Source organism: Nyctereutes procyonoides, unplaced genomic scaffold (assembly GCF_905146905.1).
Source record: "Nyctereutes procyonoides isolate TBG_1078 unplaced genomic scaffold, NYPRO_anot_genome, whole genome shotgun sequence".
NCBI lineage: Eukaryota > Metazoa > Chordata > Mammalia > Carnivora > Canidae > Nyctereutes > Nyctereutes procyonoides.
In genome coordinates this window covers 41,449,175-41,475,889 of record NW_026575049.1, presented here as the reverse complement: position 1 = coordinate 41,475,889, position 26,715 = coordinate 41,449,175, and the positions used below count along the sequence as shown (strand labels likewise).

At 40.6% G+C, this 26,715-nt stretch overlaps 2 protein-coding genes across 2 annotated transcripts in view; both read left to right on the top strand.

Annotated features, from left to right (window-relative positions):
* SLC9A4 (solute carrier family 9 member A4) overlaps positions 1 to 26,715 on the top strand; it is a 67,095-nt gene that overhangs the window by 26,471 nt on the left and 13,909 nt on the right. Inside the window, exons 3-8 of the mRNA XM_055328759.1 lie at positions 6,316 to 6,575; positions 7,902 to 8,119; positions 10,772 to 10,974; positions 11,547 to 11,633; positions 15,027 to 15,097; positions 22,096 to 22,257. Coding sequence (XP_055184734.1) covers positions 6,316 to 6,575; positions 7,902 to 8,119; positions 10,772 to 10,974; positions 11,547 to 11,633; positions 15,027 to 15,097; positions 22,096 to 22,257 — 1,001 coding nt within the window. The remainder of the gene's footprint in view (positions 1 to 6,315; positions 6,576 to 7,901; positions 8,120 to 10,771; positions 10,975 to 11,546; positions 11,634 to 15,026; positions 15,098 to 22,095; positions 22,258 to 26,715) is intronic.
* On the top strand, positions 17,677 to 18,887 carry LOC129511766 (dynactin subunit 2-like). Its single transcript, XM_055328760.1, is given in 2 exon segments — positions 17,677 to 18,490; positions 18,493 to 18,887. Coding segments are annotated over 2 exon segments (1,209 nt in total).

Genomic DNA, 26,715 nt, shown 5'->3' with positions numbered 1-26,715 from the left:
GGGAGGGAGCTCGGAGAAGTGGGGAGCTTCAGACCACCAAGCAGAGTGACCGCAGGTGAGGGAGAGGGAGCTGACAGGATGGATGGGACTGGCTGACCACATTTCTGAGAGTTTATCAAGCCAAGCAGGAGTCTTCAGGCTAAGAACACCCATCAGAGGAATCCTGCACCTTCCAAGATGGAGCCTGCCTTCGTGCCCTGCCACACCAGGTGCTTGGCTGAGGACAGTGATGGGAATCCAGGTGCAGCAGCTGCCTGCTCAGATTGATTCTCTGCAGTCAGAGACCCGAGGGGGCCTGACTGCCACAGATGGAGGGGTAGATGATAGTTGCCATGCAGATAGATAGATGATAGAGGGATGATGGATGGATAGATAGATGATAGATAGGCAAACAGACAAGCAGAATTAGAAAGGATATATATTATATATATATTTAAATAATATTTACAAATTTACATATGTATTTATAAATGTACATACATATACGTTTACATATATACTATCTATAATATTCGGAGTGGCTTTCTCTGGGAGGGACTAGGAGACAATTGTGGGGATTCTCCTTTGTACTTCTATATTTTCTAAAATTTCTGTGGATCAGCATGTGTATTCTTAATCAAATCTGGTGTGAAATTTCAGTAAGTCTTTCCCCCTCTCTTTTGAAGGCAATCCCTTTCCTAATTGCACAAACGTACAGTGCTCCTGGTGGGTCTGTGAGTATGCATGTCCTTGCTTGAGCCAATTCGCACCAAGCTTTTTGCTTCTTTTTCTTTTTTAATATTTATTTTTTAGAAGTTTTTAAAAAAATGTATTCATTAGAGAGAGAGAGCAAGCATGAGTGGGGACTGGTGCAGAGGGAGAGGGAGAACAGATTCCCCACAGAGTGGGAAGTCCCATGTGGGGCTCAATCCCAGGACCCTGAGATCATGACCTGAGTTGAAATCAAGAGTTGGCTGCTTAACCTACTGAGCCCCCCAGGCGCCTCTTTTTGCTTCTTCTTATTTATCTTCTTCAGCTTCTTCTCCCAGAAGATGCACTAGAAACATCTCTTTGGGGGGGAAATGAACCTGTTGATAATCTTCTGTCCATATCCCCTTATCTAACCAAGCTTATTGGTTACTGGCTACTAATCACGTTAAAAAGCGGGAACTAACCCAGACACTGAAAACATGTGTCCTAGGGTCTCTAAAGAAATAAAATGGATCCAATCTGAGGACAGGTCACAGATTAGGGCTTTATGAAAAATGAAATTGTGGCCTGAGGGAGGTAGAACAAAAATCAGTCTATAATACAAGTCTATTTATTCATTGTAAGGTCATTTGAGTTATAGAAGCTGTACTGGATTGTAGAGTGTTCCCCCAAAACTCATGTTGACCTAGAACCTTAGGATGAGATCTCATTTGGAAATTGTTCTTTGCAGGTAGTTAAGAGGAGTTCACATTGGATTGAGATGGGTCCTAGTCCATGACTAGTGTCCTTGTAAGAAGGCAATGTCAAGACACGGAGAAGGGGACACACAGGGAAGGCCATATGTAGACAACAGTGGTGTATCCGCAAGTCAAGGAACACCAAGGCTTGCCAACAACCACTAGAAACCAAGAAGAAGCAGAGAAGTGTCCTCTCCTAGAGCCTTCAAAAGGCACTGACAACGCTTTGATTGCAGACTTCTAGTTGCCAGGACAGTGAGAGAGAATAAATTTCTGTTGACGTAAGCCATCCAAGTTTGGGGTATTTTGTTACAGCCACTCTAGGCTTATATGGAGGGCAATGTGACAAAGCCGCACTGGGGAGGAGAGATGCCTGTGGACGGGGGACCTGGGAGCAGAAGGGCCACTAGACACCCTCCTCATGTCCTCTCTCCCCCTTCAACTAAGTCCATTAGTGATAAAGCATCCTATGTGAGGATTGGTGACCACTGAGCTATTTTGAGGACTGACCTCTCTGCCAACTCACATTCCAAAACCAAAAGCCATTTTGTACTGGATAAGATTTTTTTTCTCAAAATTCTCCTTACTAAAGGTCTTATCATTCCCAAGGCTAGAGGGTGTAGAGACTGAAATTTCCATTTAAAGGTAAGTGCTCACAGCTGCGAGGGCCATGCAGGAACAGGAAACCACACAACACATTGTCATTTCCGTAACATCAGGGCAATATAAAAGAGTCCAAAAAAGGTCCAAAAGGATCTTTGAGGGAAAATTAAATGGAACAAAATTGGAGGCTGTAAAATGGTATACTGTGAATGCATGAAAATTCCTCATACACAGAGATAGCATCGTATTTTAAGACCCATTATTAGGAAAACCCCAAAACAACAAATGACTTTCAACTTTTAACTAACAAATTCCCAGAAAAACAGAAACACTTGTGTGGGTTTTTCCCCCCATGTATTGTTATCTTTTGAATTGAATTTTTTCTGTTTAACTTTTCTTCTTCGTAGGTTAGTAAATGAAGACTAACTGTGAAAAATCGTCACTCTTGCAATATCTTATAGCAAAACCCTAATATCCTTCTGTTTGTTTATTTTGAGAGAGAAAGAGAAAGAGCACATGTGTGCAATGGCAGGAGAGAGGCAGAGGGAGCAGAGGAGAGAGAGAAACTAAAGCAAGCTCCACACCCAGTGTGGAGGCTGACACAGCACCTAAATTGGGGCTGGATCTTATGACCTTGAGATCATGACCTGAATCCAAATCAAGAGTTGGATGCTTACCCCACTGAGCCACTCAGGAGCCCCAAAACCCTATCTTAAAGAAGGTGGTATACAAGTCTGTGATTCAGAAAGGAAATTCAAGTCCAGATGTTCTGTAGGGAAAAGTAGGGCCAAAGTAGAGCATTTTCCCAATGAGCAGCTCTATTTGGCACCTAGGAATCCAAACCAGTGTAAGAAAGAATAGAATGGATTTCCAAGAGAAGGAAGCAGGGAGAAAGATCTGAAATATCAGTGTAAGAAAGAAGTTCTCTCCACTTGATTGGATTAAGTGCACCCTGCTTTGTGTGGGAGGGGGGCCAGCACCCAGAGAACGGTATTTAAGTGTTGGTTGCAGTGTAAGCATGTTCTGTGGTGTTCTTGGAGTGCCCATAGTTATAGCAGTAACCGGCTAATTATGTAAAACTTGAAAGAAGGAATTATTTAAATTCTTCTTGGGAAAAACGAACACCAATTCATCATTCAGAGATGTAGTACAAGGGTACATTTTGTAGACTCCCAGGGAAAGGCACGACGTGGGCATAAGGACCCATCCTGCTCCAGGTGTCACTGGCTCCTGCCCCAGCCCCTACCTCCTATCTCCAGAAAAATGACTTATGTATAAAAGTAGGAGAAATTACATGTTAACAACTGGACTCAAGAAGAATTCCATCTACACTCCACAAACTTTTAAATAATTCTGCTGAAAAAGCTTTCAGATATACCAACTGCAATTTAAAACCTGTTGCAGGGGCACCTGGGTGACTCAGTCAGTTAAACGTCTGCCTTTGGCTCGCTCATGATCCCCAGATCCCGGGATCGAGCCCTAAGTCAGGCTTCCTGCTCAGAGGAGAGTCTACTTCTCTCTCTCTCTCTCTCTCTCTCTCTCTCACTGCTTGTTCTCTTTGTCTCAAATAAATAAATAGAATTTTTTTAAAAAATAAAATGTTGCAAATCCCATATTTCCTTACTTTTCTTCCTTTCTCCTCCCAGCTTTATTGAGATATAATTGACATATGCCTTGTGTAAAGCTGGATAAGATTTCTTTGTTTTGTTTTGGTTTTGTTTTGTTTTAAGATTTTATTTATTCATGAGAGACAGAGAGAGAGAGAGAGAGAGAGGCAGAGACACAAGCAGAGGGAGAAGCAGGCTCCACGCAGGGACCCTGACATGGGACTCGATCCCAGGTCTCCAAGACCACGACCTGGGCCAAAGGTGGCGCTAAACCACTGAGCCACCCAGGAATCCCTGGATAAGATTTTTCATTTCCACACAGAAATCGGTAGCAAAGTGTGTTCACAGTTGACATCGTCGCTCTTGGGCATCCATGAACAGAGATACGCATTGCCACAGACCAGCTGCTTGTTCTGTTTCTGCTACTGCAGAACAAACTCAAACAAATGTGAGGCACTCCTTAGAAAAAAAAATGCAAATGAGTTGAAGTGGGACTTTGCTTGAAATGCACCTTGATAGTTTATGATTGTGAACATAACGAGAAGCCAGCCTAGGCCCCTTTGCTGGCCATCTCTGTCAGAAAACAACAAACTTTTATCATAAAGGTGATGTCATGGGGCGTCAGCAGAGGTGCTGCATAGAGCAGACCTGGAGGGGCCAGGACTGGGAAAAGAGCTGGGGAAGATCAAAGACCATGGCCAAGGGGTCAGCATGTACACAAAGCAGTTCTGGTCAGCCCTGTGGGCGAAGCCAAGGCCGGTCTCCAAACACTGTCAGGGCACGCTGAGGCACACAGGTGACACTGAATGTCTCAGCAAGGGTAGATAAATTGGGGATAGAGAAATCAGAGTCATGCAAGAGGTTTGGGCCTGGGCAAGTCCTGCAGGTCACAAAGCATAGGATTGTTCCAGGGGTAAGGCAAGAGCAGAATGCAAATCGGGGAAATGAATGGGATATAGACCTGACTATTCTGGAGGCTCAGTCCACTCCTGTGGTCCCACACACAGCAGATAATTGACTCTCTTCCCTTGAGTTTTAGCTTCTGCTCCTGCTCTTGATATTCTCCCTCCATTTTTCCAGATATAGCAAACAAAGGCCAATGGATATGTGCTGTGGTTCATCAGGACTCTTCAGGGCTGGACAGCCTCAAAGGTCTTCATTTTCTGCAGAGATCTTACTTTACCTGTTTTGTGTGTCTCATTAACTGTGTGGCTGCTGCCAGTTTTCAGGAGCTCAGTCTAAGTTCTGGGTTGTCAAGTACATGAAGTAGTGATCCCTAGATCACTGGAATTTCTTTTTTTTTTAAGATTTTATTTATTTATTTGAGAGAGAGAGAGAGGAAGAGAGAAAGCAGAAGCGGGGTGGGGCAGAGCAGAGGGAGAAGGACAAGCACACTCCATGCTGAATGCAGAGCCCAACTTGGGACTTGATCCTACCACACTGAGATCATGACTGGAGCCAAAATCAAGAGTCAGAGGCTTAACTAACTGAGCCACCCAGATGCCCCCACTATGATTTCTTATACATGTTGACATGAACAGAGAAATAGCAGGAAAATTGAAGTGTGCGTCAGGGAGGCTCAAGTGGTTTGGGGGATTTAATGAGATGACAAGCATGCAAAAAGTAGCAGGAGAGAGAAAGCACACAGTAGGTCAAGTGGAAATTTTAACATCAAAATGATTGACTGTAACAAAGGCCTAGCTACAAGGTATGAGAACTCTTCCTGGAACCCTAAGGCTGAGGGACACTGCTCCCCTCAGAGGACAAACTTGGAAGGGGTTCAGACCTCGCTGGAGGTGTGGATGGACCACGAGGCAGCAGAGGAGCTGCCTGGTTTAGCTAGAGGAGCTGGTATGGAGCTGCTAGGTGTGCAACAGGCCACCCTCCAGAGGGCAGGCAGGGAGCAGGCATCAGGAGCGGCCGGCACCGGGTGTGGAGTGGGAGCCTGGGCTGGGGACGGGCACAGAGCCTTCAGAGGAGCAGGCTGCGTGGACACGGCACAGGAGAGGGTTTACACAAGAGGGCTGCTCAGAGGGACCCCGGATGACAGTTGTCCTGCATGAGGGCTTTGCCTGGGCTTCTTTTCTTCATGTCAAGAGGTCCAGGGACAGGTTATCTCCAGCTGAAGCTGTAGGGTTATGGAGGAACCTCCTCCAAGCCCTAGGGCCCTGGCAGGACCTAACGGAAGTCCTCCCCATCACCTGACTGACCCTTGCCCCTCCCACTGGAAGTTGCCAGAAAGCCCCTTTCTCCCACACTGTCTTTCCAGCGCCCTCTGCTGACAGAGCTGTAACTTTCTGCTCCATTGAAGGGAAAAATCCTGCTGAAGGAATTGCATTGTTTATTATAGGGCCCATATTGCAAGGTGCATTAGGAGCTGGGAGGAAGTAAGTTGATAACCGACACAGAAGCTTCGCAAAGAGAGTGGCACAGAGTGGGTGCTCAGTGATTGAAAGTGTTAGACTCTTACCCAAGGTAAATGAATAAAATTACATAATTTGGAATACATTTAAAAGTTAGGTATTAGCCATGCTAATACTCATGGTCACCATTTTATGCTAATATTTATGCAAGTCACTGTTGTGCATTCTTCAACTAGACACAAGTTAAGAATGTCTGTGTTAAATATTTCTCAATTCTAATTCATGTTTCTTTTCTCTCATTTTCTTTTTGTCTAGGTCTTATACAATATATTAATTGCCTTCACAAAGATGCATAAATTTGAAGACATAGAACCTGTGGACATTTTGGCTGGATGTGCTCGATTCATTATTGTAGGGGTTGGGGGAGTATTTTTCGGCGTCATCTTTGGGTTCATTTCTGCGTTTATCACCCGTTTCACTCAGAATATTTCTGCCATCGAACCACTCATCGTCTTCATGTTCAGCTACCTGTCTTACTTAGCTGCCGAGACTCTTTACCTCTCTGGCATCCTGGCGTGAGTACAAACCAAGGAGCTACTCTCACAGCAATGAGGGAATGCAGGACCACACCGTGTGGACTAGCATCTGCAAAAGGCAGAACTTCTGACACTAACCCACAAAGGTGTTGCTGGATTTGGGTTTTTTTAACTTTTGTAGAATCCGATTCGGGTCCTTTTGCCAAAGGAATGTTTTCCCCAGTGTTTGTATTTGCTCTTCGCCTGAATGGCCAGAGCAATTACAAGGTCAATTTAAAAGGCTCAGAAGAGCTGATGCAGAGAACAACTAGAAGTTCAAGGTTAAAGTCTCATTTCAATAGGTTTTTTTTTCCTTGAAAAATTCACTATTTTAAAGGTAAAGGACAACATGCCATTCCTGAGCTCAGCCTTCTCCTATTTCCCTTAAATCACAACACAGCTCCAGGACTTATCAGTGTGGAATGGAACTAGGTAGATGGGATAAGACCAGAAGCCCCCATTTTTTTTTTCCTAATGACAATATTTGTAAATGTTTATCCTTCCATAGATCTTGGAATGAGACTTCTTAACTTGGTTTGCTGTGTCTGGTCATGTTGTTTTTTCTATGGCATTATCCTCACACCCAGCTACTTAGGCAGAAATATTTAATTTTATTGTATATAAATATCTATTTTAATTAAATATAATAGTATAAAATCTAAAAACTCATTATTGTCCTACCTTAAAAGTAATCAAAATTACTTAGACAAGCCAAAATTTTTTCTCTTCCCCTGTCCCAACTGCCACCCTCACACTCTCCCCTCTCACCAGACTTGCTAGTGATTCTAGAACAAAAATATTTTATTTTATTTTTAAAAAATATTTTATTTATCTATTCATGGGCAGAGGGAGAAGCAGGCTCCCCATCGAGAGCCTGATGCGGGACTCCATCCCAGGATCCCGGGACCACAACATGAGCCAAAGGCAGACACTTAACCACTGAGCCACCCAGGTGCCCCTAGAACAAAAACATTTTAAATGAAAAATTTCTCATTAATTTTTTTAAGAAATATTGCTCAGGTGGAAGAAATGAGAGCCTCACTGGATTAGTCTTTCCAGAAACAGTTCTGCTTTGGGTTGGTACCTGGTTGATACCATTTTCTTGTGAAAAAGCTGTGTCATGCCCACCTTCCCCAACACACTCAATCTGAGCAAACCTCTGGGAGAGGGAAAAGAGAAAGAAAGAAAATCTGTGGGGAAAAAGAAAGGGGAGAAGACATTCTCTCTGAATAAAAACAGGATGTGTGTATCTGTGGCATTGCCAGAAGGAAGGTTTTCACGGAGGGGCAAAGTCTTGGGACTTCTGAGACCCTGTTCCTTCTGCAGGATCACGGCCTGTGCAGTAACAATGAAAAAGTATGTAGAGGAAAATGTGTCCCAGACATCCTACACAACCATCAAGTACTTCATGAAGATGCTGAGCAGCGTCAGCGAGACCCTGATCTTCATCTTCATGGGCGTGTCCACCATTGGGAAGAACCACGAGTGGAACTGGGCCTTCATCTGCTTCACGCTGGCCTTCTGCCAAATCTGGAGAGCCATTAGTAAGAGACAGCAGGACCCAATGAGGCTTCTGCTTGCTGCCTTTTTTTTTTTTTTTTCTTATCCCTTTCTGCAATGTAATAGCCTAAGCAGTGAGCTGACACTAACTGGTTTTACTGGTTAGGGAAGGATAGGCACCTTGTAGGGACTAGGAATGTTGTCTGTGTGCTCCCCCAATCAGTTCGGAGTACTTAGAGGCTGATAAGCTTGTGCACCGAAGCAAGACTGGAGCAAGGAATTTGTTTTTCTTTTTGATTTGAAGAGCAAACTTTCACATCTGCACATTTAAATATAACTCAGTAAATTTATCCCTTGCTCTTCACTTCTTTGTCAATTTTTACCCTCTTGCACCTTAAATCAGATACAGATTATACACTGTGAGCATTTACACTTTTATTATAGGAAAAGTGAGATCTCACCAAGTGTATTCTGTGTAAGGCAGGTACTGTTAGAAAACATTCCCTTAAGACACACAGGTGGTTTTAGTTGAGGGTTGAGTTTGATGTTGAAACAACCAAGGACCAGAAAGTAAATCTTTATTTTTAAAAAGTGCTTGTCATTAATTAGTAAAAGCAACTCTACCATGTAACTGACATCATCCCCATAAAATATGCCTAATTTAAAAAGAAAAAAAGGTGTCTTGACTAATGGCTGCTTATTTATCTTGTACATTTATGTTTCCAAGGCCAGCGAGAACATTAAGTACTGAACTACATTGTATGTGGTGCCTTTTCATTAGAAGCAGTTTTATTTTAAAATGATTTTGACCAGGGTTTAAAGCATTTGCTGAATTGACTTTGCTCCATATTTTCAAACCAATTACAATTAAAGAGAAATTGGAGGAACGACAGAGAACTTACCTTGAACATATCAATTCTAAATTATTTAGGGTGGGTTTTAGAATCTAGGAAAGAATAACAAGAATGCAAAAAATATTAAAATATTTATAAAACTAAGTCTGAATATATGTCCCTGTTAGGTTTCCTGGGGAGAAAAGAATGAAGGAAACTGCGCTCTTTAATTATATAGATTTATCATTTCAAAGCAAATCTTGGCACTGCTACTAACTAGCTATACTCAAAATCTTCTTCTTCAACCACAAAATGGGAGGTGTGAACAAATTTCTTAGGTTCCCTTCAGTTCCAGTACTCTCTAATGTTGAGAGAAGTAACATTACTGAGCTTCAGTCCAGCCAACAGGAATATAAACGATCTAAAAGAGTATTAATATTGTGGCTATCTCAACATTGTTGGCCCTTGGTGACAATCCATTCCAAGTCCTTCATATTCTAGCTGATGAGAGAGTCACTAAGAGAATGACTGACTAGGTCATGTCACAGTGAGGGACAGAGCCAGCTGTCAGGCTCCAATTCTCTCTCCCAGCTTCTTTTCATCCCGAGTCTGACTCATTGTGGCTAGTAGTAGTTCACACTCATGAAGCCTTATAATGTCATTTCCCTGCTTTCTGTTAGATATAGATATTAAATTTATGTAAATGTTCCATCTACCTTCTGAGGTAAATACTATCAATACCTCCTTCAGAGAGACTGAGCACAAAGATTAGAACCTTAGTCAAGATCACATGACAGTAGGTGGAGGAGCCAGAACGAACAAAAGAAAATGAAAAAAAAATTTTTTTAAATATTTTATTTATTCATGAGAGTCACAGAGAAGCAGAGACATAGGCAGAAGAAAAAGCAGGCTCCCCACAGGGAGCCCAATGTGGGACTCAATCCCAGGACCCTGGGATCATGACCTGACCCAAAGGCAGATGCTCAACCACTGAGCAACCCAAGTGTCCCAAGAAAATGAAAATTTTTAAATGTTACAGTCTCTCACACTATCCATGTGCCTGTCATCAAAGATTGCTTGCTGTTAAGTCTGTGTGATTAGAAGTCACATGTGGTTACTGAGAGCTTTATTCTGCAGTAAAACCTCCTCTTTAGTCAAAGCGTTAGTGAAGGGACCTTACCCACCAGGAAGCACTGCGTTGGTGGTAAGCTGGGTTATGTGGGCCTCTCAGGGATGGAAAATCAGTGTGGTAGAAAGCACCTCTGTGTTTTAAACAATCTCTGCCACCATTCACCTTCCACTTACTGGAGTAAGAGCCTCCCTCCACTTTGAAACCTTGCCAGCTTTCTTGTTTGCATTGAACCTCAAGAAGAACCAAACCAACCACAAAAGTTTTGCTTACCCAGCACAAACCACAATCACTAAGAGACTCCTCTTCTGTTTAAAATTATATACCTCCTTTGGTTACTCATTGAGAACATGACAAAAACGTTTCTATCCCCCAAGTAATACCCTTGCTTTACCTAGTTTTACAAGGCAGAGCAAAAATTATGAGTATCGATTAGAATATATATGCCATTTCTTATATCAAATAATATCAAGATTTTACTACTTTATTACTTTTATTACACACACACACACACACACACACAAGCTAGGAAGCTAACAACCTGAAGCACTACTATTCACAACCACTGAAGAAGTGAAGTTTTATAAGATGTTCTGTTTAGGATGGACAATAGTGGGTGTGATGAAATTAGATTGCATTGTTCTGTGGGCACATGCACACAACTTGGGTTCACTATCACTGTGTATCCACTCATTTATGACTCTCTGCTCTAATATATATTTCTCCCTTTCTAGGCGTCTTTGCTCTCTTCTATGTCAGTAACCAGTTCCGGACTTTCCCCTTCTCCATCAAGGACCAGTGCATAATTTTCTACAGCGGTGTCAGAGGAGCTGGAAGTTTTTCACTTGCATTTTTGCTTCCTCTGTCTCTTTTTCCTAGGAAGAAAATGTTTGTCACTGCTACTCTAGTAGTTATATATTTTACTGTATTTATTCAGGTTAGTAGATTTCTTCCATATTTGAAATAAATAGATTCTTTCAAGGTGATGTATTAAATTAGCATAGTACCAAAAAAGTGATTCTTTATCTAATATTTCAACATATGTGCAATACTCAAATTGAATTCCCAAATATTTCTAGATCATGTTTGTGTTCATCCTTTAACCTCTAAAATATGTTGCCTTTTAATCAATAAAACATATTGATCAAAATATTCCTGGATAGCAGGGGAATGATACTCTATTGTGTTTTACTGAAAACACGTTTCCAATTAGTACTGGATAGCATAAGTTTTTATTCTAGCTGGAATTTCTTCTCAGCAAACTAATGAGAGTTTATTTTAAGGGATGACACAAAATTCTTGTTTTAAAGCAATGCCCATTTTCACTATACAATTTAAAAGAATGAAATAAGAACTAAAGTAAACACTAGAGCATTTATCCAGTAGAAGCTAGTACAAAACAAAGATATGAAAATCAGAAGGTCTAATAGTTTTGCTAATAGAGTTGCTCTCTATATAATGACAATCATCACTACAACAAAACTCTTTATCTTCTCATTTGTGGTCTAGGGAATTACAATTGGCCCCCTAGTCAGGTACCTGGATGTTAAAAAGACAAATAAAAAAGAATCCATCAACGAAGAACTTCATATTCGTGTAAGTTATCTCTGTCATAATTAATAAGTTAATATGATGTTCTCTATTTATCATTGATAGGAATAATCTAGAGCTTTGATGAGATGTTGTGTACATGGCATTAAAGGTAGCCTCTTTCCTCACCAGCTACATCAAGAGTGACTGTACTAGCTTCTGATTGCTACCGTAGGAAATTACCGCAAATTTAGTGGCTTAAAAAAACACAAAGTTAAAAAAAAAAAAAACCCAGAAAGTTATTATCTTATAGTTCTGGAAGTCATAAGTTCAAAATGAGTCTCACTGGACTAAAATCAAGATATTACTGGACTGCATGTCTTTCTGGAGTTTTTAGGGAAGACTCTGCTTTCCTTCCTTTTCCAGCTTCTAGAAGCCTCTTGAATTACTTGGCTTGTGGACCTCTCCCATCTTCAAAGCTAGCAATGGCCACTCAGGTCTTTCTCAGGCTACATCACTCTGATACTGACTTTTCTTTCCTCTTCTTCCATATCAAAGACCTTTATGATTATATTAGCCCCATGTGGCTAATTTAAGATATTCTCTCTATCTTAATGTTATCAACCCTAAGTCCAACTACTATCTTAATTTTCCTCTGCATATAAACCAACATATTCACAGGTTCTGGGGATTAGAATGTGGACATCTTTGAGAACCATTATTTTGTCTATTACAGTCTGATCTCTGCCCCTCAAAGATCCATATCTATTCCACATGCAAAATACATTAACTCTATCCTGACATTCCTAAAGTCTCAATCCATTACAGTGTCAATTCAAAGACCAAAATCCCATCACAATTTTATCAGCTCAAAAGTCCCAAATCTCATCATCTCAATCATCTAAATCAGGGATGATTGAACCTCTGATATTATCCATCCTGAAGCACAGCTCCTTTCTAATGCTGAACCTGTGGAATTCAAGAAAAAAATTATCTGCTCCCAAAATACACTGGTAGGGTAGTCATAGGATAATGGCTATAGATATTCCCTTTCAAAAAAGAGGGAAATAGAAGGGGAAAAAAATCATTTCCAAGTATACCTGGAAAAACTATTTGGTTTCAAGGCCTGGGAACAGACTGTTCCACCAGATTGGAACTCCAATCTGGGTTCCACCCTCTGGGTTCTCAACTCCACCCTCTGAGTCATCCTTCCTTTTTCATGAAAGATAGCCTGTGTTTTCAGCTCATTCCTTTAATCAGCCTATTCCTTGCCTACAGAACTTTGGATTCACCACACACACACACACACACACACACACACACACACGCACCTCCCTACCTCCCGCTTACATTTTATCTTTTCTTCTTGTCTTTTGGTCCAAGCTGCCAGTGTTTCTGTCGGGCTCAACAGGAAAGCAGAACTGGAACAAGATATATATTAAGAATTTTGTTGTAAAGAATTGTCTTACCTACTGTAGGGGCTGATTAGGCAAGTCCAGAATCTATACGGCAGCCCTTTAGGAAGGATAGACCAGAACTCTCAAGCATGAGCCACAGCTACTGTGCTTGACTAGCATTTTCTTCTTCATTAAGGAGGCATCAGTTCTACTCTTCAGGCCTTTAAACTGATCAAATTGGGCCCACCCAGATTATCTAGGATAATCTCCCTCACTTCAAGACAACCGATTATGGACTTTAGTCATATCTGCTAAATACCTTCAGAGCAACATCTAGATTAGTGTTAATAATACCCAGAGACTAGCTTTGCCTAGATGACACCTCAAAAGATGCAGAGTGACTAACGCTCTGAATTGCCCTATTTGCTTTTCAAATCATTGCTCCAAAAGAACACGAGATCCTCTGCTCTTTCTGAACTTTTCATTAGGAAGGGGTAAAAACTTCTACTACTTGCAGATATAACCTAGAGCAGTTTTCAGTGATAACATTCAACTGACAAAGATGAAAATGAAGTTGAGCATGGTTTCAGGCTGCTTTCAAGTTCAGCACAATATTAGAGAGATGCCATTTTGTATGGCTCCAGGGAATAAAAATGAGAGAGAATACCCAGAAGACAGAGGGAAAGAATGCTTTCAGCTCAGTTAATGAAGAGCATTATGGCAATTGTTTTTCCTATGGCACATCCAAAGATGAAATGGATATGTACAAACAATGACTGGGGACACTTGGTATAGCTGCTGTACAGGAGATTAAGGCTGGGAGGGGATGTATGATTGACCCAGATAATTTTTAGGTTTATCACTGTAAATTCATGATTCTAATGTTGGAGAAACTGATGAAGTCTTTCAAAATCAGCCCTGAATTATATGACCAAAGTCATCCAAAACCAAACCAAAAATTTTCAAGGCCATTTAGAAATATTCAACAGATGGGAGTAGGGAATGAGTTTTCAAATAAGAACTGCTTTAACCTGATTGAAGATTTTTGCTTCTATCTTTATATCCTCTGTTCTTTATTTTTAGAAATTAAATAATATACATAAGACAATGGAACTCAGATACTTCATTGTTTTCTTATTTATTTTTTTCTCAGATAAAGCTGTAACTATTGTTAGAAAGTACAATTAGGTATTTCAGAATTAATTTAGTATTTTGATCTATTTTGCAAAAAATTAGAAGTCAGCATAAATTCAATGATTACAAGTTTAAATTATGAAGACTGGGATGCTTGGGTGGCTCAGCGGTTGGTCGAACGTCTGCCTTCGGCTCAGAGCAACATATCTTGGGATCCAGGATGAAGTCCCATATTGGGCTCCCTGTGAGGAGCCAGCTTCTCCCTCTGTCTATGTCTCTGTCTCTGTCTCTCTCTGTGTCTCTCATGAATAAATAAATAAATCTTTAAAAAAATAAATAAATTATGAAGACTAATTCATAAATTTTGAAGAGATTATGCTTTTTCCTGAAATTCCTATAAATAATTTGGGTGAAGCCAAGTGTAGTATAATTGGCTTAGATGGTGAAATATAACATTGAGGCAAAATAATGAGAAATAATGAAGCAAATAGGTAAATGTTGTTATTATTATAGGATATCTGTAGAATTATATTTTCAGAAACTCTATAAATTGGATACTGGCCATGTTTTTCTTTTGCAGTGAAATTAAAAGTAATAATTAGCTATTATATTCGAGTAATTTCAGTAATGAGACATTTTCTAAATCATTCTAGAAAAATATTATTCAAAACAAATGGCAGATACCCTGTTTTCACTGAGAGTTATGTGCATTATTAAGAAGCTTATCAACAGAGTGTGAATCATGAAACTAACTCGAATTACTATGAAAGGCATTATAAATTTCACTTACACACACAGAGTGATAGAAAAGAGTGCATGTTCCAGGAAATTAAAACTTCCTTGTTTTCCAAAATGTGTTAGCTTTCCTTGTGTGTCTTTTAGAGTTAACGTTTCACCAGCAGTCATTTTCCTGTATTTGGTTTGGCAGCTGATGGATCACTTGAAAGCTGGAATTGAAGATGTGTGTGGGCAATGGAGCCACTACCAAGTGAGAGACAAGTAAGGAGGCCAAGGGTTTCACTGCCTGGGATGGTTATTTGTGACATGAGGAACCTGAAAATGTTACATTGAAAACTGAGCATAAGACTAGAAAGAATCCAGAGGAACAGGACCAGGAATATGAAGGGCCTGGGAACCATGGCAGAGAAGAGGCAGGTGGAAGCCATGCAAAATGGAAAGCTGCAAAATGGAAAGCTTTTTTGGGGGGGAGGGGGTGGTAGTGGTGCTATAGACTTGGGCTAGGTTGCATCAGAGAGAACTAGTGCAACATTCAGATTGAAATTTTCAGATCTAAATTTAAAACAAGGACAAGTTTCCCAATGAAAAGAGAAGCTCAACCATAGAATGACCGGGAATTTGGTGAATCATCAGGGATCCTGGGGAAGATAGTCCTCCACTGGGGAGGGAGGCTGCAGTGGAAGACCTTCAAGGATCCTTTCTATATAATGATTCTATAAGAATGCCAAAATCCCTTTTCTCCACCACATCTCTGATTTCAGAACATATTCTCTCCCTGAATTTTAGTCTACAGCATGTTTCTTAAGTAGCCCTGAGGAGAGTTTCCTTCAAGATAAGGAAGATGAGAGTTTGGGAGTTAAAGACAGCTATTAAGCAAACATAGGAGTTAGGAATAGTTGAGTTAACCAAATGGTAAAAGTTTTCTCTCTAAAGCTTGCCCACATATTGATGTTGATGATGCCGAGAGAAACTAGGTCTTTAAAAGTCTAGCTGTCGAGGCAGGTAGTGGCACCTAAATGAGAAACTGAGAGCTTTGGGTGGCCTTTTAAAATTTTATTTTACTTTTTATTTATTTGTGTGTGTTTGTGTGTGTGTAATCTATTTTTAAATTTTAATTCCAGTTAGTTAGCATGCAGTGTTATATTAGTTTCAGGTGTACATTATAGTGATTCAGCACTTCCCTACATCACCCAGTGCTCATCACAAGTGCACTCCTTAATCCTCATCACCTATTTCACCCATCCTCCCACCAACTTCCCCTCTGGTAACCATCAGTTTGTTTTCAATAGTTAAGAGTTTGTTTCTTGGTTTCTCTCTTTTTTTTTTCCTTTTTCCCTTTATTTTCTTTCTTAAATTCTACCAGTGGATGAAAGCATAGGGTATCTGTATTTCTCTGACATTTCACTTAGCATTATACTCTCTAGCTTCATCCATGTTGTTGCAAATAGCAAGATTTCATTTCGTATATGTATACCACATCTTCTTTATCCTTTCATCTATAGATGGGCACCTGGGCTGCTTCCATAGTTTGGCTATTGTAAATAATGCTGCTATAAACATAGGGCTTCATGTATCCCTTTGAATTAGTGTTTTTGCATTTTGGGGGTAAATGCCCAGTAGTAAAATTCCTGGATTGTAGGGTAGTCTTATTTTTAACTTTTTAAGGAACTTCCACTGTGTTTTCCACAGTTGCTGCACCAATTTGTAATTTGAGTGGGCTCTTTCTATGAGATAAAAAGACAGTTTTAGCAGTCCTCATTGTGTTAAAATAGAATGCTTAAATTATGTAAATGTCTACCAACCTAGAACCTAGGTCATGGATTTTTTTAAAGTCTAAATCCTTTAGTTTTCTGAGTGAAAAATCACTTGATATTATTCCGTTTAGCCAAACTTATACCAAATTTGCTAGACACTAAGGAAGAGCAGTAAGGTACACTTAATGCATTCTAGGTCCTCACAATATAGTAGACAAGGTCCTGGGGGAAAAAAGAGAGAAAGAGCCTGAATGAGTAATGATGATCCATATAAGAAATGCTATAACAGAGGTAAATTCATGGAACTATAATAGTACTGAAAGGAGAGTATATTTTGAAAATAAATGAGGAGTTCTCCAGGCAAAGAAGAATAGAAAACATGCCAAGCAGCAGCAGTGACAGCAAGATATTTCAAAATGCAAAGGCAAGAAAGAGCACAGCATGGTTTGAACACAGAAAGAGAGAGAGACATGGTGAGACAAGACGTTGAAAAGACAGAGATATGGGCAGCCCCGGTGGTTTGAGGCCGCCTTCAGCTCGGGGTATGATCCTGAAGACCCGGGATCGAGTACCACGTCGGGCTCCCTGCATGGAGCCTGCTTCTCCCTCTGCCTGTGTCTCTGCCCCGGTGGTTTGAGGCCGCCTTCAGCTCGGGGTATGATCCTGAAGACCCGGGATCGAGTACCACGTCGGGCTCCCTGCATGGAGCCTGCTTCTCCCTCTGCCTGTGTCTCTGCCTCTCTCTCAGTGTGTGTCTGTCATGAATAAATAAATAAAATCTTAAAAAAAAAAGACAGGGATATGCTTCTATTCTGTAGTGCTAATGGCTATAAAGCCATTAATGCTATTAAATTCAGCTTGACCTTTAATACTCAGATCAAAAGATTTTTAAGTAGAAGAGTAGTGGAAACAGTTGACAAAACCTAAAGACAACCTACAGAATGGGAGATGATATTTGCAAATGTCATATCAGATAAAGGACTACTATCCAGTTTAGCCCGGGACTCAGACCCAGCCTCTCCCCTACCCGAACACCAGCCCCGGCTCCACCGAGGCCCCCGTCCCCAACCCTGCCTCGCTGCCGCCATGGCAGACCCCAAATACACTGACCTTCCCGGCATTGCCAGGAACGAGCCAGATGTTTATGGAACCAGCGACCTACCTGAGGATGATCAAGCAGAGTTTGATGCAGAGGAGCTGACGAGCACAAGTGTGGAGCACATCATTGTCAATTCCAATGCTGCCTATGACAAGTTCAAAGACAAGAGAGTGGGGACAAAGGGGCTTGATTTCTCAGATCGTATTGGAAAAAACAAGAGAACAGGATATGAATCTGGAGAATATGAGATGCTTGGAGAGGGTCTAGGAGTGAAGGAGACACCCCAGCAAAAATACCAGCGACTACTGCATGAGGTCCAAGAGCTGACAACTGAAGTTGAGAAAATCAAGACAATGGTGAAGGAGTCAGCCACTGAAGAGAAGCTGACCCCGGTGGTTTTGGCTAAGCAGCTGGCAGCCCTGAAGCAGCAGCTGGTTGCTTCCCACCTGGAGAAGCTGCTGGGACCAGATGCAGCTATCGACCTTACTGACCCTGATGGAGCTCTGGCTAAGTGCCTACTGCTGCAGCTGGAAGCAACAAAAAACAGCAAAGGAACTGGTTCAGGGGGAAAGACCACCAGTGGGACTCCCGTAGATAGTAACCTTGTCACTTATGAACTACATTCTCGACTTGAACAGGACAAGTTCTCTCAAGCTGCCAAAGTTGCAGAACTTGAGAAGCTCCTGATAGAGCTGGAAGCCACTGTACGCTGTGATCAGGACGCTCAGAATCCTCTTTCAGCAGGTCTACAGGGAGCCTGTCTTATGGAGACCATAGAACTGTTGCAAGCAAAGGTGAATGCCCTGACCTTGCAGTTCTGGACCAAGTGGAGGCTCGGCTGCAGAGTGTCCTGGGCAAGGTGAATGAGATTGCCAAGCATAAAGCTTCTGTAGAGGATGCAGATACACAAAGCAAGGTGCACCAGCTCTATGAAACCATACAGCGCTGGAGTCCCATCGCCTTCACCCTTCCTGAGCTGGTGCAGAGACTTGTCACCATCAAGCAGCTGCATGAGCAAGCCTTGCAGTTCAGTCAGCTCCTGACACACTTTGATACCACACAGCAGATGATCCCTAGCTCCCTCAAGGACAACACCGCCCTCCTGACCCAGGTGCAGACAACCATGCATGAGAACCTGTCCACAACTGAGGGGAATTTTGCCAACATCCATGAGTGGATGAAGCAGCTGGGAAAGTGAGCACCTTTAGGAGATGGAGAAGAGGGGTAAACTCTGCGCCTTTGAACTCTGTTAACAGCTTACATAGGGCTCCCCCTTCATTATAACTCTCGCATCCCCATCCCATTTGACACTGGGGTAAAGGGGTTCTTCTTGAATGTGGGATTTACACCCCTCCTCTGACGAATACAGAGTGGTAGCTGGGGGACTTTAGATGGTGGTCTCCCCTCAGGCCCTGGGGATGTGGGCCCAGCCACAAGGCAGCTCCTATCCAGTACTGCTTTGCCTGGGGTGGGGAAGGACTGTGTCCTGTCCTCCAGCACAGCTCCTGTGGCTGGCTGTACTACTATACAACTGTTTCTGACCATTAAATGCTGTTGTACTCTGAAAAATTAAAAAAAAAAGGACTAGTATCCAGGATCTGTAAAGAACTTATCAAACTCAACACCCAAAAAACAAATAAACCAGTCAAGAAATGAGCAGAAGACATGAATAGACATTTCTCTAAGGAAGACATACAAATGGCCAACAGACCCGTGAAAAGATGCTCAACATTACTGGGCATCCGGGAAATACAAATCAAAACCACAAAGCACAATGAGATATCCCCTCACACCAGTCAGAATGGCTAAAATTAGCAAGCCAGAAAATGACAAATATTGGTGACAAATATTGGTGACAAATATTCAATTGGTGAATATTGGCGGAGAAATGGGAACACTCTTACTCTGTTGATGGGAATGTAAATGGTTCAGCTACTCTGAAAAAAAGTATAGAAGATCCCCAAAAAGTTAAAAATAGAGCTACACTATGACCCAGCATTGAACTAGTAGGTATTTACCCAAAGGATACGAACATTGTGATCAGAAGGAGAACCTGTAGCCCGGTGTTTATAGCAGCAATATCCACAATAGCCAAACTATGGAAGGAGCCCAGTTGACCATTGACAGATGAATGGATAAAGAAAATGTGGTCTATATGTACAATGAAGTATTACTCAGCCTTTAAAAAGGATGAAATCTTACCATTTGCAATGACATGGATGGAACTGGAGGGTATTATGCTAAGTGAAATAAGTCAATCAGAAGAAGACAATTATCATATGGTTTCACTCATGTGGAATTTAAGAAACAAACAGGATCACAGGAGAAGGGAGAGAAAAAGAAAATAAGACAAAATCAGAGAGGGAGACAAACCATAAAAGGCTCTAAATCAAAGAAACAAACAGGGTTGCTAGAGGGGGTGCAGGAGGATATGGGGTAGCTCAGTGATGGGCATTAAGGAGAACACATGATGTAATCAGCACTGGGTATAATATGCAATTAATGAATAACTGAATTCTACATCCAAAACTAACCATACACTGTGTTAATTGATTGAATTGAAATAAAATAAGATAAATTAAAAATAAATGAATAAATAAATGGAGTAGCATGACCATATTTAGCTTTTAGAAGACAAACAACAGTGATGTGGAAGCTGAATTTGAGACAGATACTATGGGGCAGGAGATCTCTAAGGGATATCACATGGACTTAAGAATTTCATCCTAAAGTAATAAAATAAGCCTCAAGTACTATGTTAGCTCTTTCATATATTATATCATACATGATCTCCTGAATCTCCTGTGTTAGCACTGTTTTTCTCATTCTGAAGATGAAGAAACCAACTCTAGATCAACTAACCTACAGCAGAAACTTGATTGAATTCGGATCTGGCTTAAGAGTCTCTTCTGTTTTCAATGGACCACAGAGTTTTCAGAATCATAGGGATGAGGAACTAGCAGAAGGGGCACTGAAATATTTCTGAGGTGGACATGGTGACTGGCTCTGGGCATAGGAAGAGGAGAGTAAGGGAAGAGACAATAAGAATGACTCTCTGATTTCCAGATAGTGAGTCTAGGAGGATAACAATGCTATGGTAAAATGTATAGACTATAGAGGAGCATTCAGGTAAATAATACAAGGGTGTGAAGAGGGGAAGCCAGGTGAGGACAGGACTCAGAAGCTTCAGGTAAGGAAGAGAAAGAGCCTTTATTTGGAAGAAGCCTTTAGGGAGGCTGGAAGGGAAGCAGATGGGGATCAGGATGTGGAGGGCACAGATGAAATGACCTGGCGGCACATCAGGAGAAGCCAGGTGGCATGTAAGGCAGGGGCACCCTGCCTGGCACCCACTGGCATTGAACGGTAAAGGTCAAGGTGAGCTCAGTGTGAAGAGTGTCAGAGAAGTCCTGATGAGCAACAACAGTGGATTGAGGAATAAACAGGAACAACAGCCTCTCATGAAGAAAGGCAGAAAACAAGAAGGCTGACGGGTTGACCCATTTGGAGCAAGAGCAGGCCTGGGATGAGCTGAACATGAATCATAGGGAATCACAGCCTGCTAACCCTGGAGGAGACTTGACTGATAGAGTGTCTGTCTGCCTCACAGACCAGGAAACCAATCACCAGATAATAAGCCAACAGCCCTGGGAGTTATGTTCCCCTCCAAAAAATAAAGCAGGCACACATATTACTCTTTGAATGTAAAATGATTGGAAGTATTGAAAATTCCTACTCCAAACAAATGGCCGACTCTGAAGGCACCATGTGCATATGTGCAGCTCAGTCTAATGGGTCAGCCAGAGGTTTGCTACAATAGTCAGCGGCCATCAGTGTCTAGCCTATTCAGATTCTCCATCATTCAGACTGTCAGGATATATGGGTTCTCCCCCCACCCCTTAATTGTCAGGATTCAAAATGATCTGCAGCACAATGGGCAAAACTACTGTAACTACTGGGCCATTTAAATTTATTGGGTTCTGGTTGAATAGGCCAGTATTACTGTAAGTGCAGCTGCCACTGTTAGGAGCTATTAGAATGGAACATTTGTTCAAAAGCCTCAACCCCTCATTTCTTCTCATACAATTGGAGCTGAGCTGGGCTGGGCCTCCCCCGCTCCCCACTTATGCATACTTTCTGCCCTGATTGCAGCTTGTCCCTTCCTTTTGTCTAGTTGATTTTCAATGTATTCAGGCCACTAGGCTATTCTTTCTTTATTTAAAAAAAAATTCTATAAATCCCATGATTTTTTTTTTTCCCCAAAAAATGTATTCAAAGACTGAATTCTCAGCCTCGTCCTGGTGTTCGGGATAAAGTGAAGTAGGAGTTTGTTTAAAAAAAAAAAAAAACATACTTCCATAACACACACAGGGATTAAAGATTTTCAAAATGTTGGTTTTCATTTTTAGGTTTAAGAAGTTCGATCACAAGTATTTACGGAAAATCTTAATCCGAAAGAACCAGCCCAAATCCAGCATTGTCTCCTTGTACAAGAAGCTGGAAATGAAACAAGCTATCGAGATGGTGGAAACCGGGATTCTCAGTTCCACAGCCTTTTCCATACCCCACCAGTAAGTACAACATGCCCTTTGATCTGGACTTTACACATCAGAATTCCTAAGAGCACTAACTCATTGTTCAATTTAGAGATAATATACTAGGAGTGAAGAGGCAAAAATTTGAAGGAGGAATCATGATAGATGAATGACCTAAGTCTGTACTTTGGCCCATGCTCAGCCTCTCTCACCCCGTTTCTGAACATTACTTTTCTAGCCAAAATTGCGTGCAAGAGTTGTATGATACCTTTCCTTGGAAAGGAGGGCAAATGAATTATGGTTTACAAGACTTTTTCTCTCTCTTTTTGATTAATTTCTACCCTTTCACCCCTGTTCATTTGATTTTGCTAATCATACACTAATAATAATATGCATTTCTCCCATAAGTCATTTCTCTTCCTCTCTTGCATGAGGAGAGACCCCATCAGCATTTTGTGATGCTAGCTGGGATTCAGGGTTGGAGTGGTGGTAACAGGAGGTAGGGTGATTGGTGGGCTGGTAAAATTTACCCCTCCCTCCACAAGGATGTTCCGATTTCTTTCAAGAAGCAGTTTATGAATTAAGAAAATTGCAGCATATTTAGGATAAACAACACCTCCATCCTGTCATCTTCTATAGGTAGGTAGTTGATCATGAACTTCAATTGTGTTCTCAATGTTTGGAAAGCAGGTTGAGATAAGAGCTAAGAACAGATAGCAATAAAATTGTCACTAATGCCAGAGTGTTATCTCACATCCCTTAGGTGCTAATGAGTCAGAAACACCCTTCCCTTTCTTCTATGGCCTGGGAAGAATCTCAAGTAGGGTCCCTGAGAATATCTCCATATAAACAGAAAAGTTTCTGTCTTATTTCTCGGTGAGACTGTTTTCATGCTGCTTCGTTGCATGGCTTGCTTTAAGGAAACTTTTTCTTTTCTTTTCTTTTCTTTTTTTTTAAGGAAACTTTTGATACTGAACTGGCAATGTGCTAACAAATATTTATTGGCAATGCCGTACGGAGCCATATTAAAGCCTAAGGCAGAAGAAAAAAATCAGTAATATCAATCCCGTCTTTATTCATTTAAAATGTTGATATTTTATTCCTCATGATTTTTTTTTTCTTTTCTGCACTGACCCTTTTTCCTAAAATATTGCATTTGCATCCCCCTTAACTTGATTGAACTTTTTTGGCATCATCTTAGGCCCAACCTGTAATAACTCACCAATTATGTGCTGGGAACTATAAAGCAGACACAGTCACTGGCCTCATGAAGTTCCTACCCTAGCAGAGTCATGGCATCAATAAGAAAGGCCTCACAAACATACATTTGTGAAGTCTAGGGAGCTAGGAGAGTGTAAGAGGTGGCCCTTTGGTCCCCAGGCATTAGACCTGCTTACTGAAGGGTGAATGGGAGTTCATGCACTGCAGGAGGGCTGGTAGGTTGAGGCACTTTAGGCCATTAGGAACTTCCTCAATCTGTTTGCTTACTAGTTATGTGAGCTCTTGGTCTAAGAATGTAAGGGTGCTTATCTCAAGTGAGAATCAGTCTGTCATGTGCTAAAACATATTTGCAATCTCTGTATTACATTGCATTAGTTGTAAGCAGTGGCCCCGTCTCTAACCTCAAGGCAGTTTTCAAGCCAGCTTTATTTGGGGGGAGTCTTTCTGTTGAGTTCATTAGTTTTTAGACATCAATTCAAAAATTACTAAGAGAGCCTTATAGACTAGAAACTATTTTTCCTCTTATAGCCCAGACCAGTTAGTTAACTGGAGTAGGAGAGGAGATTCTTTTACCTGATATTTAATACAAGTTTAACTGTAAATTGCATTTATTTGATCTCATCAGAAATCTGTACGACATCAAGCAAAAAGGAATTCCTCTCCCAAGATCAAAGCAGCTCATTTCTTAAAAACAAACCTTCATACAATAATAGGAAAAAGAAGTGTGTACTCAGCTCGCTTTTTATTTTTCTGTATGAGATGATAACAAAATGCACATATATTTTTTTCTTTAGAAGTTTAAGCAATTGTTCTACAAGAGGTTTAGTTTTCCAAACTCTGTGAGCTGCAGGAGAACACTACCACCAGAAGTTGTCAATAGCTCGGTGCAGACTGTGTTGTTTCTATGGAATTCCCTTACTTTTGCACACATTATGCTATTTGACCCTCTAAACAGCCCTATGGAATGGGTAGGGTATGTACATGGACTATTATTTTAAATAAGAAGCACGTCATTTTCCCACAAGTAGTAAGCTTTTAGAAATAACTGACGACAAAGGCTCAAACCAATTAAAAGTGTCAAACCTTTAAAAAGTATTTGGTTAATATTAAAGAGATATTAACGTGTGTTTAAAATTTAGAGGCATAACAAACTGCAACCATAAACTTCAAAAGATCGTCCTTAAAAAGTCCCAAATAATTTTAACATGTCATTTATTTTAAAAAGCGTGAATTACTTTATTGTAGTTTAAGAATTTTTTTAATTGATCACACATTGACAGGCATAGGTTTACACTTATGCATTCTTACACCAAAGATTCTGAAATGAAAATTCTGGTACCATTTTCACTTCCATAATGGAACATTGTGTTGTTCAGAGCCAGGCTCTCTCCTGTGCCACTCTTGACTCATTCTAAATGTTGGTCATTTTGGTGACCTTTCTAGAAAGACACAAGGAACCCACACACAGAGAAGAGCAGTTGGGTACCATTGGTCAATCAGTGGGCACATTCTTCACTCACCTTCACTCACCTTCATGCGCTTCTCATGGATTTCATGTGTAAAGCTATCACAAGAGAATGGATTCTTCCAAATGACTCAGGGTATCACACTTGATCTTTTAGGAATTCATATTATGCCATGAATTGAATATCTACTAGATTTGATATTTATATTTCTGTGTTTAGAACTGAAGCATCTTTTTACATTATTATAGCATCTGATTTTTAAGAAGTTAAGAGAAATGTGAAGCTTTTATTTTAAATACATTTAGATTCAGATTTTCCCAGTTTGATTTTAAAAGCCATGAAATTACCACAGGACTATTATTGAAGATGACAGTAATTTCCTTTATGGATATTGAATAAATGTTCTAGTGACAAGAGTCTTTCAGCTTGTAATTTTACTTTTTTGACCTAGAGATTATTAACATTCAGGTTTTCTAAGGATTATATCTTTCCTGCACTCACAATATGATCACTTTAGGGATGATTTTGCTAACGAAGTGGCCCGTAGAAAAATATAGGCATCACCTTGCCTAAATGAATAATTCCTCTGTATAATTTCATAATTGTTGCTTCTCAGTGTGGATCAGTACGAAATAGTGCCTTTGAGATACCTGTATTACATATCCAAGTAATTACATATCAACACCCTGAATGCACCTTTATTAAGTCTGGTCTTCCCCAAAGTGCTCAATCACAAACTGGGAAGAGCGCCAACTACTGCTATCTAGAGCTTAACTTTACCATTATTTTATGGTTTTTGCTATTTGGTTATAAATATTATTATGAACATAAGAAATGTAACTTTTTGATCAGCTGTTGTTTCTGCTCAGCCAAAGATTGCTTCCACCATAATAAAGAAATGTGTTCAGATTGTGGGAATGTGTAGGTGTATCTCAATCAGAATAAATTAAATTTCAAGGACTTTTAAATAGTGAGGTTGAAATGCCCTGATAATAATGTTTAGATCACCAAGGGTGGTAACTGAATATCAATAGTGTTGACATTTGCACCTCTGAGATATGGAAACACTGATTTCAAGGATTTTGTGGAAAGGGCATTTGTCAGTCTAAGATAGAATTGCTAAATAAAATCTGGCATCCTGTGATACCCAGTATCCAAGTCCTTAAAAATATTTTACCAGTTGTACTTACAAATGCACAAAAAGTACTCACAAAATGTCCTTGCTATTTATGCCTATATTGCTACTAATGTTTGGGGGAAAAAATACTTAAAAAGTGGCCTGTATTGAAACCAATAATTACTGATCTCTGTGATCACTACCCTAAGACCTTTGCGAGCAGGTGGTGGCATCTCAGTGCCTTGATGCATTGAGAAGAGCTCCAGTGAAGAAAGAAAAAAAAAATCAACACTCTGTAAGGTTTTATATCAAGATATCAAGGGAGGTGAGAGTATTAAAAAATGAATTTGATTTTCTTTAGTTCTCTCTTTTTTTGTTCTTACTTTCAACAGTGAACATATATTATTCATACAATGAAATGTTTTCTAGAAATTCCTGCCACTAGGTTGAAATGATCAAAATCAAATATATTTGTCACATGAGAATTCTACACATAGCAGTGTCATGACCTTGAAATCCTCAGAAGACAATCGTGCATTGACTGATAACCTGGACATGACTTGAGTTTTAAACCCTTTCGGAGGCACTGCAAGGGGAGGGAGGGTTCATGGTGAAGGAAGCCTTGGGGAGCTGGTGATGCGGAGGCAGGGAGCAGTCAACTGCTTCTAGAATCTCACAGAGTACCCAGTG